The sequence below is a fragment of the Chaetomium globosum genome, genomic scaffold (genome assembly GCF_000143365.1).
Source record: "Chaetomium globosum CBS 148.51 scaffold_1 genomic scaffold, whole genome shotgun sequence".
In the NCBI taxonomy this organism is placed as follows: Eukaryota; Fungi; Ascomycota; class Sordariomycetes; order Sordariales; family Chaetomiaceae; genus Chaetomium; species Chaetomium globosum.
The window spans coordinates 3,955,334-3,968,885 of NT_165976.1; the positions used below are offsets into that span (position 1 = coordinate 3,955,334).

At 55.5% G+C, this 13,552-nt stretch overlaps 7 protein-coding genes and 1 non-coding gene across 8 annotated transcripts; 1 reads left to right on the forward strand and 7 right to left on the reverse strand.

Annotated features, from left to right (window-relative positions):
• Positions 1 to 735: 735 nt before the first annotated feature.
• Positions 736 to 2,040, reverse strand: CHGG_01274 (uncharacterized protein; the record flags this gene model as incomplete). Its single annotated transcript, XM_001220494.1, has 1 exon — positions 736 to 2,040. One exon carries the CDS (start codon positions 2,038 to 2,040, stop codon positions 736 to 738), a length of 1,305 nt encoding a protein of 434 aa, XP_001220495.1.
• A 1,033-nt stretch (positions 2,041 to 3,073) lies between these two features.
• Positions 3,074 to 4,068, reverse strand: CHGG_01275 (uncharacterized protein; the record flags this gene model as incomplete). Its single annotated transcript, XM_001220495.1, has 2 exons — positions 3,074 to 3,222; positions 3,612 to 4,068. 2 exons carry the CDS (start codon positions 4,066 to 4,068, stop codon positions 3,074 to 3,076), a joined length of 606 nt encoding a protein of 201 aa, XP_001220496.1.
• A 1,484-nt stretch (positions 4,069 to 5,552) lies between these two features.
• CHGG_01276 (uncharacterized protein) lies at positions 5,553 to 6,053 on the reverse strand (the record flags this gene model as incomplete). The annotated part of the gene is made up of 2 exons (XM_001220496.1): positions 5,553 to 5,847; positions 6,004 to 6,053. The coding sequence occupies 2 exons, from the start codon at positions 6,051 to 6,053 to the stop codon at positions 5,553 to 5,555; spliced, it is 345 nt and encodes a 114-aa protein (XP_001220497.1).
• On the reverse strand, positions 5,728 to 5,808 carry CHGG_11145. The gene has a single exon. It is a non-coding gene; the product is annotated as a tRNA-Arg (tRNA).
• Positions 6,054 to 6,321: 268 nt separating the features above from the next.
• Positions 6,322 to 8,016, reverse strand: CHGG_01277 (uncharacterized protein; the record flags this gene model as incomplete). Its single annotated transcript, XM_001220497.1, has 2 exons — positions 6,322 to 7,795; positions 7,865 to 8,016. 2 exons carry the CDS (start codon positions 8,014 to 8,016, stop codon positions 6,322 to 6,324), a joined length of 1,626 nt encoding a protein of 541 aa, XP_001220498.1.
• A 1,555-nt stretch (positions 8,017 to 9,571) lies between these two features.
• Positions 9,572 to 10,321, reverse strand: CHGG_01278 (uncharacterized protein; the record flags this gene model as incomplete). The annotated part of the gene is made up of 3 exons (XM_001220498.1): positions 9,572 to 9,586; positions 10,018 to 10,119; positions 10,181 to 10,321. 3 exons carry the CDS (start codon positions 10,319 to 10,321, stop codon positions 9,572 to 9,574), a joined length of 258 nt encoding a protein of 85 aa, XP_001220499.1.
• A 280-nt stretch (positions 10,322 to 10,601) lies between these two features.
• On the reverse strand, positions 10,602 to 11,081 carry CHGG_01279 (uncharacterized protein; the record flags this gene model as incomplete). Its single annotated transcript, XM_001220499.1, has 1 exon — positions 10,602 to 11,081. The coding sequence occupies one exon, from the start codon at positions 11,079 to 11,081 to the stop codon at positions 10,602 to 10,604; it is 480 nt and encodes a 159-aa protein (XP_001220500.1).
• Positions 11,082 to 11,483: 402 nt separating this feature from the next.
• CHGG_01280 (uncharacterized protein) lies at positions 11,484 to 13,168 on the forward strand (the record flags this gene model as incomplete). The annotated part of the gene is made up of 3 exons (XM_001220500.1): positions 11,484 to 11,938; positions 11,998 to 12,215; positions 12,273 to 13,168. 3 exons carry the CDS (start codon positions 11,484 to 11,486, stop codon positions 13,166 to 13,168), a joined length of 1,569 nt encoding a protein of 522 aa, XP_001220501.1.
• Between the last annotated feature and the right edge of the window lie 384 nt (positions 13,169 to 13,552).

The following is a 13,552-nucleotide window of genomic DNA, read 5'->3' on the forward strand; positions in this document are numbered from 1 at the left end:
GAGGCATCAGGTTGTTGACCGAGGTTCGACGTCCACAGACTTACCAAACTGAGCAACCCAGAACCCACGCGCCCCCTTTCCGGGCTGTTTATGTTGCAATCTGTCTCCTTTCTCGGCACTCGCAGTTTTGTACAACAAGGGACAAACCACTGCCGTTTGGGGGCTGCGCGTCACATTGTACCCCCACATGACCGGGACCGTCAGCCTGCGAGGCAGCAAGAATGAGGCCGCCTTGGCGGCCGCACAGGGAGCGGGCCAGCTGCATTCTCGGGGGAACCAATGACTCATGCCGCAATGTTGACCGAGAGCAGTCAGTCACCCAGGACTCCATGTCACATCGATCAGCACGCCCTCCGCTCGGCATGTCAAGATCTCCACACGTCGTCAAGATTTGCCTCCGCATCAAGATGTTCTCCATGTCGATGTTCTCACCATGTCAGGATGTTCTCCCCATGCCAACCTCTCCCCCACATGTCAATATCGGCATGTCCAAGACGAACAACATATCACTCAGAGGCACAAGTTCAAGTCATGAAACAGATGTAGACCAAAACGTCAACGTATAATGTCATTGTGTGTCCCATGGTATCTTCCGTAACGCCATCGCCAACCCCGTTGGCGACCCATGCCCAGTAGCCCCATACCCAAGTGTGCCTTTGCGGGAATCTCATCCCAAGGTCATGCCCGCATAATTAAAACGTAAATCGTATCACCAGCTTCCCCTCCCCAAGAAGCTCAGACATGCTTCAACAGCCGCCTATACTTCTCCAGGACCAAATCCCGATCATTCGCCTTCCACCTCAACCGCTGGTCCTCATCGATGGTAATCGCATCGGCATCCCTCCCCGCCAGCGTCCCCGGCGCCGGCGTGACCGGCACGGCCTGCTTGACCAAATCCGCCAGCAACCCCTTCTGCGGCACGCCACACCATTCCGCCTCATACACCAACCACTCCCCGAGACTCTTCAGCTGCGGCTTCTGCGCCGGATCCAGCGCCACCCCCTCCCCACAGCTCAACCTCGCCAGACACCCCACCAACATCACCCACGCGATCACCTCCGCCCCGGTATTCGCCCCCGGCGGCTGGCGGAACTCGACCGTCCCCAGCCCCGCCCCCTCATTCAGCCCCACGAACCCCCACCGATACGCATCATGCTGGAAGTCGGCGCCGGGGCGCGCGCCCAGCGCCACCCCCGTGGGCGAGTCGGCAGCGCACCAGTTCATGCGGGCGCCGAGGGCCTCGGGGGTGGTCTGGGCGTCGATGCGGTCGAAGCACTCGGCCATGGGCAGGCCCTCGAAGTAGTGGTTGTGGCGGTTGCTCTTGGCCCAGACGCTCTTGCGGCGGTAGGGCGGGACGAGGGCGTCGAGGCAGCGCTCGAAGTAGAGGGCGGATTTGGCGAGCCCTTTGGCTTGGTGCAGTTCCCAGTAGCCGGAGGAGGGGGTGATGTGGATGTGGGTGAAGCATTGGTGGGTGGTGGTTAGCTCGAAGTGGGTGTTGAGGGTTTGCATGACGGCGCGTAGGTCCGATTGCCAGGACTCGGGCCGCTTGGCGAAGCGCATGAAGGGGGAGACGAGCTTCATGCCGAAGCGGTGGTCGTTGGGGCGGGACGGGATGCAGAGCTCGCTGGCGATGGTCCATTGCCGGGAGGAGACCGGGGTGATGTGGGTGCTGGCGAGGTGGTTGGCGATGCCGGCGCGGTTGAGTTGTTTGCTGATCTCGTCTTCGAGACCGGTGATGGTCTTGTGGTTGTGTTTCCTGCTGCGGATGACGAGGCCGAGCTCAACGCAGAAGCGGAAGTCGGGGGCTTCCACCCGGCGAGGCTCCTGACGCCGGGAGTGGTGGCTCTGGTGAGTGGTGGTGACGGGCCACTGGTAGTGTGTCTGGGGTTCATCGTGACGACGACGATGATGACCCGACTCGGCGGCCACATAGGAGAAGTGCGGCATGATGGACGAGTAGTCAAGTGACTGTTGATATGTGTTGTTGATCTTGACGAGTGGTCGATAGCTGTGGTCAAGTAATGGCTGCTTGATGGCCATGACCCCGGGTGATTGAGGACGAGGGGGGCATGGCCCCTATATACACGGACCCGTCCATGATGGTCAGATCGAGGGCGCCCATGATCAGATATTGTCTGTGTTCTGCCTAGAGTCCTAGATTGGTGTCAAAGGCGGGACCAGAGGACGGAGTCACGGTGAGGACGTCACTCGTCTGTGTCCGGTCCGGGTGGGACCGTTGATGCGGGGTGGGTTGCCGGATGGCTCAGCGCGGATTTGTGGGAGGGAACCAATCTCAAGCCAATCTGGACCGCTCAATTGATGCATTGGCATGCAGGCGGACAAGGAAGAATGAGGACAGGCTTGACAGGCTTGACAGGCTTGACAGGCAGAAAGGTGGGGGAGGGGCAGTCGGCCGCCGTTTCTAGGCAACAGCCAGCGAATTAGGTCGCACAATGCCACAAGGCAGGAGACGAGGTGAAATTCTCCCCAAGTGTGCGAAAGACGGAAGCCCCACCCTGGTGGTCTGCACCGCCTTCCAAAAGTATGCGGTTCGTCCTGGGAAGTCCTGCCAGGCAATTGGGACCCACTTAGCCACTGCCAGCCGGCCGGTCCCGAGGCCACCAGGCGGCTATGGCTGCAAACCTCCATGTTCCAGGGGCTTTCCCCCCACAACGTCGTGCAGGCTCAGCCTCTATTTTTTGCATGAAACCAAAAGCATTGGGCAGTAACGCCCCATACTGAGCATCTAGCGGACCCGACAGAACGGAACCGAATTTTTGGATGGATCCATAAAGAGCATCTCCCTTTCATTCGAGATCTTTTTTGCTCGACGCGCGCGACTAGATGGCGCTGGAGCAGAGGTGAGAACGGGAGGAACAAGAAGAGTTAAAGCTTTTGCTGCTAAAAGCGCTGAGGTCGTGAAGAACAGCCAACAGCTAAGCTGAGTTTCAGGAAAGGGATTAAGTCTGGAATGTGGATGTCTGATTAGCACCAAGGTATTATGCTGAACCAATGTTCCCTCGTTCTCCGGGCGCTTGCTTCATCATGACTGGGTTCAAGCTCGACTTCAAATTCACGGCTCCACGGTTCCATCCATATCAGATCTATTTTCGATACCGGTGGGATGGTATCGGAGTTCGCGGGCTAACAGCAGACTGTTTCGGGACTCGATGACAGTAAGCAGTTTCATCAGGCGCGTAGTCACGGCGGCAACATGTTTTACTGAGTTCTTTGTGGACTTTTGTTGTTCCCGTTTATTTTTACATACAACTCCCAGCGCCTGCGCTCCGGGGACCTGGACAACTCGACGGCCCGGCCGTTTTCATCCATTGCATGATGACCAGGGGCGGATCATTGTTCTTTGTTCCGAGTGCTCCTTTCCTCGGCCTCATAGGATGGGATCTCCCTTTGATCACCATCGGAAGGCCCCAAACCGAAGTCATCTCATTTAGAGCCTCGAGTCAGTCAGTACTAGCTCTCCCCCATGCCAGCAGCTCTTAAAGCAGGTACCTCCGCTTCAAGTGTTCCCTCCTTCCCCTCTGCGGTTGAAAGTGATTCCTCTCCCTCGGAAAACTCTTCACCCCAGTCCTCGTCTAACAATTCAAACAAACCAGAAAGCAATTTCTGTTCAGGTGATTGTTCCTCTGCTTCCTCTTTCTTCTCATCATCATTTTTGTCATCATCATCAACCTCGTCGCCCGCCTCCTTCCCGTCGTCTTTCAGAGCCGCCCACATTGCCCATGGGGGCGAGCGGTGTTCATCCGTAGATCCCGACTCAGATTCAGTATACAAAGGCCACTCGGGACTGGACATGGGCGATTCCCCATCGCGGTAAAGATAAACGTATTTAATCGTAAAGTCATTCCGGTCGTTCAACCAATGTAAGTTGCGAAGCATCCTCCTTTCTAGTTTCCTCTCACATTTCGGACAAAGCTCGTCCAGCTTCATAACCTTCCGGGACCGCTGGTGGTCACTCCACCCATACTTTCTGACTACTATGCCATACTCGACGATGTGACAGCGATATTTTACTGTCTGAGGATAAGAGAAGGTTGGTGCGGAAGCCATGGTCTTCTTGTTCTAAAGATTATGTACTCTTGAGCAACCTTAGAAAAACAAAAAAGAAAACCCTGCTTCCTTCGCACCAACCTGGGGTATCCAACTGGCGGAGGAAATAAAAAGCCCCTGGCTGTAGTACAGCCTAGCGACGTCCTAGTTATAGTTACTCCGAACCAGGCATGATTTCAGATCCGACGCGCCAGCCGCCCAGGCATGAGGGGGTTGTTCAGCGGCCAGCCCTAGAGATTGTGTTTGGTTCCGAACAATCAAGTTGACAACATGAATATTTCTTTGTTTCAAATTATAGTTAGTTATTCATAATAGGTAGTTAACTAGTTATGATATTTGGAAAATCTGGGCCTTAACCGCACCCTTCCTTTTTTTTTTTTTTCTTTTTTTTTTCCTTTTTCTCTTTTCTTTTTGTTTTGTTTTCTTCTTCTTTTCATGAGGCGGGGGGTTTCATTGTGATTGTCGAAAGAGACATGAGGAGTTCCCCGCCGAGGATAACGACCTCAACTTGGACTGACGACATGGATGTCGAGAAGGTTCATGCCCCTGGAATGACGCGTCCCCGGCCTGATGAGGGCAATCCACCACCCGAGCGGCTTTGAGCTCGTCTAGCATCTTTGACACTTTGTACCGTTAACGAGCCATTGCTGGAACGGGTTTTCTTCTTGGAAAAGCTGTTAACAACACCTTCCAAGCCTTGAATACTGGCCAAATTCTGCCCCCACAGAAAACACATCTACACATAACCATGGCAGGCACCATGTGTCTTCAGACACTGATGTGATGTGAATGGAGATTAGTTTTCTGTGAGGAAGAGGGCACACTCAAGGCTAGGCCCAGGGGATGGTATTTAAAATGTCGAGACATTCCCGGGGCCGATGTCCAGGATAATCACCCCTGAGAGGCATCTTTGCCAGATTCAGCGGGCTGGCTAGGGGCCAGTTAATTATACAGTCTCGGAAACCGCCTCTTATACGAAAATATACTCTGATAGAGACGGGTCAAGCTCCAGCTTTATGATCTTGATGTTGTTGGTTGGCGTTATTGCAGGCTGCTTGTTCATTGCTGTACTTTGCTGACAGGGTCTCTAGGGAGCGGGTCTTGACCGCCGCTGTCGTAATATTCGACACCATTCCATAATTCAAACTGTGTCCAGGAACTATATCACATCAGTTGTTGGAAGGGCCATCGGAGGCACCGTGGATAGGACCCTGGCATTGGTACGTTTGCAATAGTACTAGGTATGCAAACAACAGTCCCCCGGCTTGCTACTCAGCACGTACACCGTGTCTTTGCGATCAAGACTTGCGGCCCGGAAGCTGGAGTGAAAACAAAAGGACCGGAATAGGGTGCGCCGCTCTACGTCTCCGAGATCTCCCCGTCAAACTTGCGAAGTAGCCTCGTCGTGCCGGAGTACATCTCCATCGTATCCGGCATATTCACCCCCTGAATCACGTACGGCACGCGGACAACCGGCTGCGAGGTCACCTTCCGACCTCCCTGGGATCTTGGACGGTGTGCTCCACCCTCCTCGGCGTCTGCACCCAGTTCTCCCCTGCTTGCCCCGCGGGCTCACCCTTGGTGACTTCATTCGATATGGGTAAAAATTCGGATCCACCCTCAGCACTCGGGGAGTCATGCAGCGGAGAGCAAAAGCAACGATCGAACTGGGATTCGAACCCAGAGCCTTTACCATATTCTTCACCGGAAAGTAATGCGCTACCCTTACGCCATTCGACCGTAGAACTCATAATAGCCAGTGATGTTGAGAGTACAATACTATCAACCTTCTACAGCGAGGTTGGACGGCATATATGTTCCAACAACGCCAGTAAACAAGGGTTATAAAGAGAGTAGTACGCACCTTATCAAGTTCGATATTCGCCCTTTTCTTCGAGGGCTATGATGCTGATGGCCGAGGCGTCTCCTAGGTACATTGTGAAGTCTACTGCTAACAGCATCCGGCTCCAACCGAAAGGAGGCATCCTGGAAAGATGACTCCAACTTGGTAGGTCTTTTATACAAGGTTAGTCGTCTATGCCGCCTCATTAAGTTTTGCAGCTCCTGAGTCAAAAATAGCGGGTAAACATATGGTGGAAAGACAGCCTGGTTTATCATGGCATGAGTATATGGGACGATGTGGCTCAGACAAGATCTATTTTGTCTATTCTTCGTTCTACAAGGCGGACAGACCAACCAGCTCCGGGTATCATAACCAAACGTGCTGCAGTCCCAATAATAAAACGCAAACATCTAAGCAAGCCAGAACCAGACCCTCTGCAAAAAGTTCTTGGGCACCGGCGGGTGGTCGTTGGCGCAGAACTCATCCATCTCCTTCTTGCCCGTGAGGACATCGACGTCGTGCACATTCCTGAGCCAGGGCGTCCGGAAAATCGCCTTGTGGCCGAGATACAGGACCAAGAAGATGGGGAGCGTGATGTAGGCGGCCAGGAAGTCGCCAACGTCCCACTTGGCAAAGACCTGGAACCCGTTGGTGATGGTCAGGAGGGTGATAATGAACAGTGTGAACCACGCGGCGTACGGCTGGCCGATGGTCCGGAAGGGCAGGGTGCTCAGCAGGCCCTGGACGCTCATGGCCTTGCGGAAGCGCAGATAGGTGACGAGGACGACGATCCAGCCGATGAAGCCTGAGATGGTGGAGATGTTCATGAACCAGAGGAACACCTTGGCGCCGCTCTGGGACACGTTGAGGTAGGCAAGCAGACCGACGGCCCAAGTGGCGACTACAGCGGCGTAGGGGACACCGCGCTTGGTGGTGCGGGCAAAGATCTTGGGTGCTTGGCCGGTGGCGGCCATCGAGTAGAGGATACGGGAGCCTGAGTAGAGGAAGGCGTTGCCAGCGGACCAGGCCGAGGTCAGAATGGCGGCGTTGATGACGTGGTTGAGGCCGCCGATGCCGGCACGCTGAATGCCGATGACCCAGGGGCTGGCGCTGGCGTCGGCCGTCTCGGTAAGCAGTTGCTTGTCGTCGTAGGGCACGATAGCACCGATGATCAAGCTGCTGACGCCGTAGAAGAGGGCGAGGCGATACAGGAAGCGGCGCGCAGCCTTGGGGATGTTGCGGCGGGGGGCCACGGTCTCGCCGGCAGCAAGGCCGATGAGTTCAGGGGAGGTGATGAAGCTGAAGCCGGCGCGGACGAAGGCGGTCCAGTAGGCAGTGAATCGACCGGTCGCGCCTGTCCCCACGTATTCCTTGAAGGCGCCGGGGTTGTTCCAGTACGTGAACCCGATGGCGCCAGCCCCGGGGGCGCCGCCGGCCATGATGACAATACCCACGATGACCAGGCCGATGATGGTGATGATCTTGATGCTAGCAAACCAAAACTCGGCTTCGCCAAAGACCTCGACGGCGATGATGTTGAGAGCGAGGCAGACAACCAGGATGATGGTAATCCATACCGCCGAATGGACTGGCGTCTCCCAGTAGTCGAGCAAGATTGCGCCCGCTGAAGCCTCGGCGGCGACCAGAATCGCATACGCATACCAGTAGTTCCACCCCGAGGCGAAGGCCAGGCTGCTGTCGACGTAACGGTTCGTGAAGTAGGGCAAAGTGATGCCCTTCATGGGTAGGTATGTCGTCATCTCGGCGATGGTGTTCATGACGATCCAAACCACCAGCATCATGGAGATATAGCCGAGCCATAACGGTACCGGGCCGACCTTGGCCAGAATCGCACCGGACCCGACGAAAAGCCCTGTCCCGATGCTATTATCCCATCATCTGTTAGAGCGCCGGGCCGGAGCTTGGAGGTGGGAGTAAAAGGGTCGAACTCACGCGCCACCCAGCGCTAGGAACTGAATGTGTCGACTTTTGAGGCCGCGTTCCAACTGCGTTGCTTCGTCCAAAGACACCACGCCATCAATCAGTTGCGAGCCGCCCTGGGACTCGTCGGCGCTGGGCTTCTCGTCATACCCCTCGTTCTTCATCTTGACGTGGTGGCGGGAAACTGCTTGGAGGGAAACCCGGGCAGCACTTCGTTGGTTGGAGGAACACCGGGGAGGGAGTGCTGGCGTATTTGAACGCGTCGCTTATCTTTTGGGATGGCCCGCACCCCACAGCGACAGGTGGGTGCGATTTGGATACAACGCAGGCGGGGGAAGGCGATGCGCAGAAAAGCTGGGGATCCGGGAGCCGTGGTGGAGGTTGGGTAGCACCCGGCCGTTTTTTCAGGGCTCGAGATCCTGGAGGGCCGTGAATCCCGGGCGGTTGAGGTGCGACGGTGACAAGGATGCAGAGAGAGCAATGCATGTGTCAAAACATGCCATTCCCACACGAGGGAGTGCAGCAAGGCATCTTGTTGGGTGAGCCGCTGACTGCATCAATCTGTCGCGGCCGGCTCGACTCGTTCGGCACGTGAGGGTTGAACATGGGAACGGGGACTGCCGGACTCATGTCCGGGGAAGAGGATGGTTGGATGGATCATGCTTGGATGGCCCGACTCCCTGAGTGGATGGACTGGATTGACTGCAGCAGAACGACCACTATCGCCGGGGTTACGCCGTCCTCGCCGTCGCAGGTCTCGGTTTGGGGGCAAAAACCCGGTCGGTGAGAGAATCAACGACCTTCCTATTTGGCAATGGACCAATCCTTGAACAATCCTTCCCATTTGTCTTGGGTGATCCATGCTGGGCAATGCAGCACGCTGATCTTGTGCGGCCCACAGGCCAAGCAGCCTGGCAGCGTAATCGTAGCATCATCAGGGACTTGGTTGAGTGGTTCAACCGCGGCTATCCGAAGACCAAGACTCGACCAAGATAAGCACGGCCATTTGTGCGGTTTTGGTGGTCGTCGGTAGAGAAAAGAGTTTAAAGTATTCGTCCCTTGCTCAATTCGACGACTCCGTTCCCCCGATTCGGTGGTTCCGAGCGACAAACTGGGGTATTCCGTGCAAAAGGCGGAGATGGCCGGGCTTTCTTGACGCCAAGAGATGAAACCCCGCGGTGCGCGAGGTGCGATTGAGTTCGGAGTGAAGTCGGCATTGAGTTTGCCCAGACGCCAGACTCACTCAGCCCAGAGCTGAATTTCTTGGTGTGCGGGGCGCTCAATCGCCCCTGCCAGATGGATGGAACCCTGCATTCGGCCCTGGTATCTGCGATACGGCCCAGGCGCGTTGATGAGCTGGTCCTGACTTGGTAGCATTCTGATCAACCCAACATCGGGTATCATCGCTTCAATACTTAGTACCTGCGTTTGAACTAATGCACCGAAACCTTCGAGAACTTACTTGGATCGAGGAAGGACGGAAGTTGCCAACCAACCAGGGACTCGGCAATCGCCGTCCAAAGTCCCTTACCCCTCCAAAGAGATAAGATGATGGGTTTAACAACTCCACCAACAGCATGAAGTGGTCTGGAGCCAGAATAGGGGTAGATAAGGTAAGGGTTGAGTCTGGAGGGCGTGCCCGAGTCGCTTAAAAAACCCATTCACGCGGAATCCCGGACACCTACTGTGCTGTGTATGGGAAAGAGGACTTGTTCTTCCCTAGCCCTCGATTACCTATAACACCCCTTTTCACAACCCCCGTCACCACGTTTTATATGGCCGACTCATTGTCGTCTCGGCTCGTACTGTTCCCGTCTGGGACGCGAAGGATGCGCGTGAAGCTGACTATGGCCGCGTCCGAGAGCTAAAAGCACCAAATCTGGGAGGTGGCGGTGGTTAGTTTGGTTATGGCGCCGTGCTGCTGGGTCACCACAGAAGGATGGATGGGGTTGATAGTGGTGCGCCGTGTTTAACGTCCAACGATGGGGCTTGTCAAACTGGGATGTGGGTGTCCACGAGAGGAGGAGCCCTCTGGCGGAAAAGTTTAATAGGAAGCAGTAGATCATAATGTCGAACTTGGGGTTAATGCCGCACCCGCCGGGGTAACTAGGTTCTCTCTTACTTTCTAGCTACTTAACAATCAATCTTAGGGCGGCTGCACTTACGCTTCTGGCCAAAAAAGGGCCCATTCTCCTGGGAACAACCCACACCACCGGAATATCTACGCCGCCTACCAAACCGCCAATGAGCGTAAACTGCGGCTTCCACTGGGAAATCGGAAACCTCCAGTATTTGATTTGCCGACCCTCAGCTGGAGATAAAGCCTACATTTACGGGAGCTGTGTCCGTTTTCACCGTGTGACGGGCGAATTCTCTTGCAACAGGCCATGCATTGCCGCGGATAAGGGGTTGCTGACTGCTCATGTACGTGGCGCAGCCTGAATGTATGGGCTTTGACATCACACCCATCGTAGTGTCCCCATATCCGTTATTCAGGGACGGCTGTTTTATACTTTCCAAGAGCTCCTACCCGCAACACCGATAGCTTTGCCTTCGTTGCTGTTCAAATGAGATCCTGTCCTTCCCACTTCCAGCCCCTTTTGAATAAACCAAAACATTTGCATGCGAAAACACGAAAGTGGCTTAATCTTAGATTTGTGGCTTTGCTTTTGGGGGCAACAACGCCCGAGACTCCCCTTGAACGTCGTATCGCCGTAAATCATCGGATCCGCCCGCCCAACCAACCCCATCACAATTCCTGCCACGGATTCTTTGCCCATTCCGACACCACTGCCTGGCATTTGATCTCAACCAAGATCTTCTCGTTCGGCAGCGCCGCCACCTGGACGCAGGTCCTTGACGGCGCCTTGGTGCGGTCGGGCCAGATCTTGTTCCACTCGGCGTTCATGGCGGCATAATCGCGCGGGATATCCACCAGGAACACAGTAGCGTCGACCACGTTTTCAAGGCCGCAGACGCCCTCGGAAGCGCCCCGGAGGACGGTTTGGATGTTACGCAGCACCGCCGCCGTCTGTACGCCGCAATCCAGTTCGTGCGTCCCGTCGGGCTTGGTCTCACAGCCTTCAAAGGTCCCGTCGGCTCGCCGGCTAGAGATACCCGAGACAAAGATTGTCTTGGCTGTGCTGGCGATGGTGCGGGCGTGCGGGTAGTTGGCGAGACCCTGCGCCCCGGAGGGGAGGATGAAACTTGTGCCGTTGGGGGTCGTCATTGAGAGATTTGTGCGCCGCTAGGGATTCGAGATTGGGGCGTTGCAATTATTGGAAAATGTTTACCTAATACAAGCAAACTTCGAGTTATCGTTTGTTTAGTTGGAGATTCAAGTGTGATGATATCATCTTTGGGCTGGTGGTTTGTGCTGAGCCGCGGCTAACCCGCCAGTTCCCGCCATCCGCCATCCGCTCCGCTTATTGCCGAGCTTCTGGGGAAGCTCCAATTGACAGCTGATGGCAGCCGTAACCCCACAGGGCCAAGACCACTGGGAGCCGGCAGCCTGGAAGCAACTTAAGCAAGCGCATACACAACACAGTATGGGGAAGGAACCCGGTCTTTCATCAACACTCACCTTCGCCATCACTGTACTGATACATCACGACCATCTCACACATACACAATGGGCCAAATGAACCCGGAAGAATGGACGCAGCAGGCCTTAATAGATAGCGCCGATGCAGTCTGGGGATGTGACACGATCGAGAAGGCGAACTCGTTCATTGCCTCCCTCCCCACTCCGATGTGCCTGCCTAATTATGTTGCGGGCAAACTTGGCTTACCGGTTTTGGATGCAACAGCAACATTCATCGATTCTTATGAGCCCAAAACCGGCAAACTCCTCTACAGACTTCCACGTGCACAAGAGAAGGATGTCGAGGATGCGATTCGCCATGCCAGGGCCGCGTTCCAGACCTGGAGCAAAACCACACGCAGCGAGAGATCCGTCTATCTTCGCCGCATCAGCGAGCTGCTCCAGGAGAACCGCGAGCTGTTTGCCGTATGGGAAAGCATCGACCAGGGAAAGACGCTCGAGCGTGCAAGAATCGAAGTAGACCGGGCCATTTCGAACTTCTCGTATGTCACCCATGGCCGTGTGTTTAAACTTGTAGTGACAGTGACCTGACACCGATCAGATATTTCTCAACATACATTATCCATGAGCAAACAGCTGCGCGAATGGTTGATGGGGTGGCCCTCACATACGAGCATCGATCACCAGCCGGCGTTTTTGCATTGATCTCGCCTTGGAATATGCCCTTGTACCTTCTCACCTGGAAAATTGCGCCTTGTATTGCATTCGGGTGTACGGCGGTGGCAAAACCAAGTGAGATCACGAGCATGTCTGCATATCGTAAGTTTGGACCCCCGAACCTGCCTTTCCGTACGACCGCGCTGACACAGATCATAGTACTGGGAATACTATTCCAGAAAGCCAAACTGCCCGCTGGTGTCGTCAACATTGTCCTAGGAGACGGGCCGACTACGGGGGCAGCACTTGTTGCATCGCCGTTGGTTGACGGCGTCTCGTTCACCGGAGGTACCCAAACCGGCATCGCCATTCGTCGTGCCACCGCCCATCAAATCAGAAAACACCTGTCCCTTGAGCTCGGGGGCAAGAATCCGACCTTGGTGTTTGCCGACTCCATGACCCCAGCAACGCGAGAACGCACCATCCGGATCGCAGCCACCGCAGCCTTTGAAAACCAGGGCGAGATCTGCCTCTGCGGATCTCGCATCTACGTCGAGCGCGCGGCTTACGAAGAGTTTCTCGCCCTTTTTACCGAGTATGTCACCAAGAAGTATGTTCTCCGAGAAACGATGGGTGCCGTGGCCAGTGCACAACACTACAGCAAGATTCGAGGCTATCTACAATTGGCGGCCGACGAGAAAGCCACGTTTAGTTTGGGGAGTTTCCCTCCTTCAGTGGAAGAAGGCGGCACGCAGGGGTACTGGGTCTCGCCCACCATTTTGACGGATGTGGCGCCGGACTCGGTGCTGTTGAAGGACGAGATCTTTGGGCCCGTCGTGACCGTCTGCCCGTTCGACGACGAGGCGGATGCGATCCGTCTTGCGAACGACAGTGAGTACGGCCTTGCAGCCGTCCTATTGACCACTGACGGGGCGAGGATGAGGCGTGTTGGGGAGCAGATCGAGGCGGGCTTGGTGTGGGTGAATTGCTGGCTGGTTAGGGACCTCGGCACACCCTTTGGCGGGATGAAGAATAGCGGCACCGGCAGGGAGGGCGGCGAGTACTCGAGGGAGGTGTTTACTGTAGCGAGGACGCTGCATTTGCCGGCGTATTAATGAGTATTTGTGGTTAGTTATGTTGTTATGGAGAAGTGGTGGTTTCAAATAGTTGCACTCAGATACCGTAGGTTCCATCTGGTATCTACTGCCATCCTGCCTGTTCGGATTCATCCCATGGACCTCTTGCATTTTCTGCTCCCGATGTATCCCGAACTGGACACTGGACCGCCCCGGGATTAGTTCCGCGGTTAAGCTAGGCCGGCGCCGGGGCTCGGAGCCGGCACCACGGAGCTGCATCTGGCCAATCACAACGCGTTGTTGCCCACATCCGTTCCGCGATCCGTCTCCCGAGATCAGCGGCATGGATCCGAATGGGTCTCACCCCTTTCTGGTAGGTCGACTTACACCGAGTTTCCCCGTGACATCATTCGGACGATTACC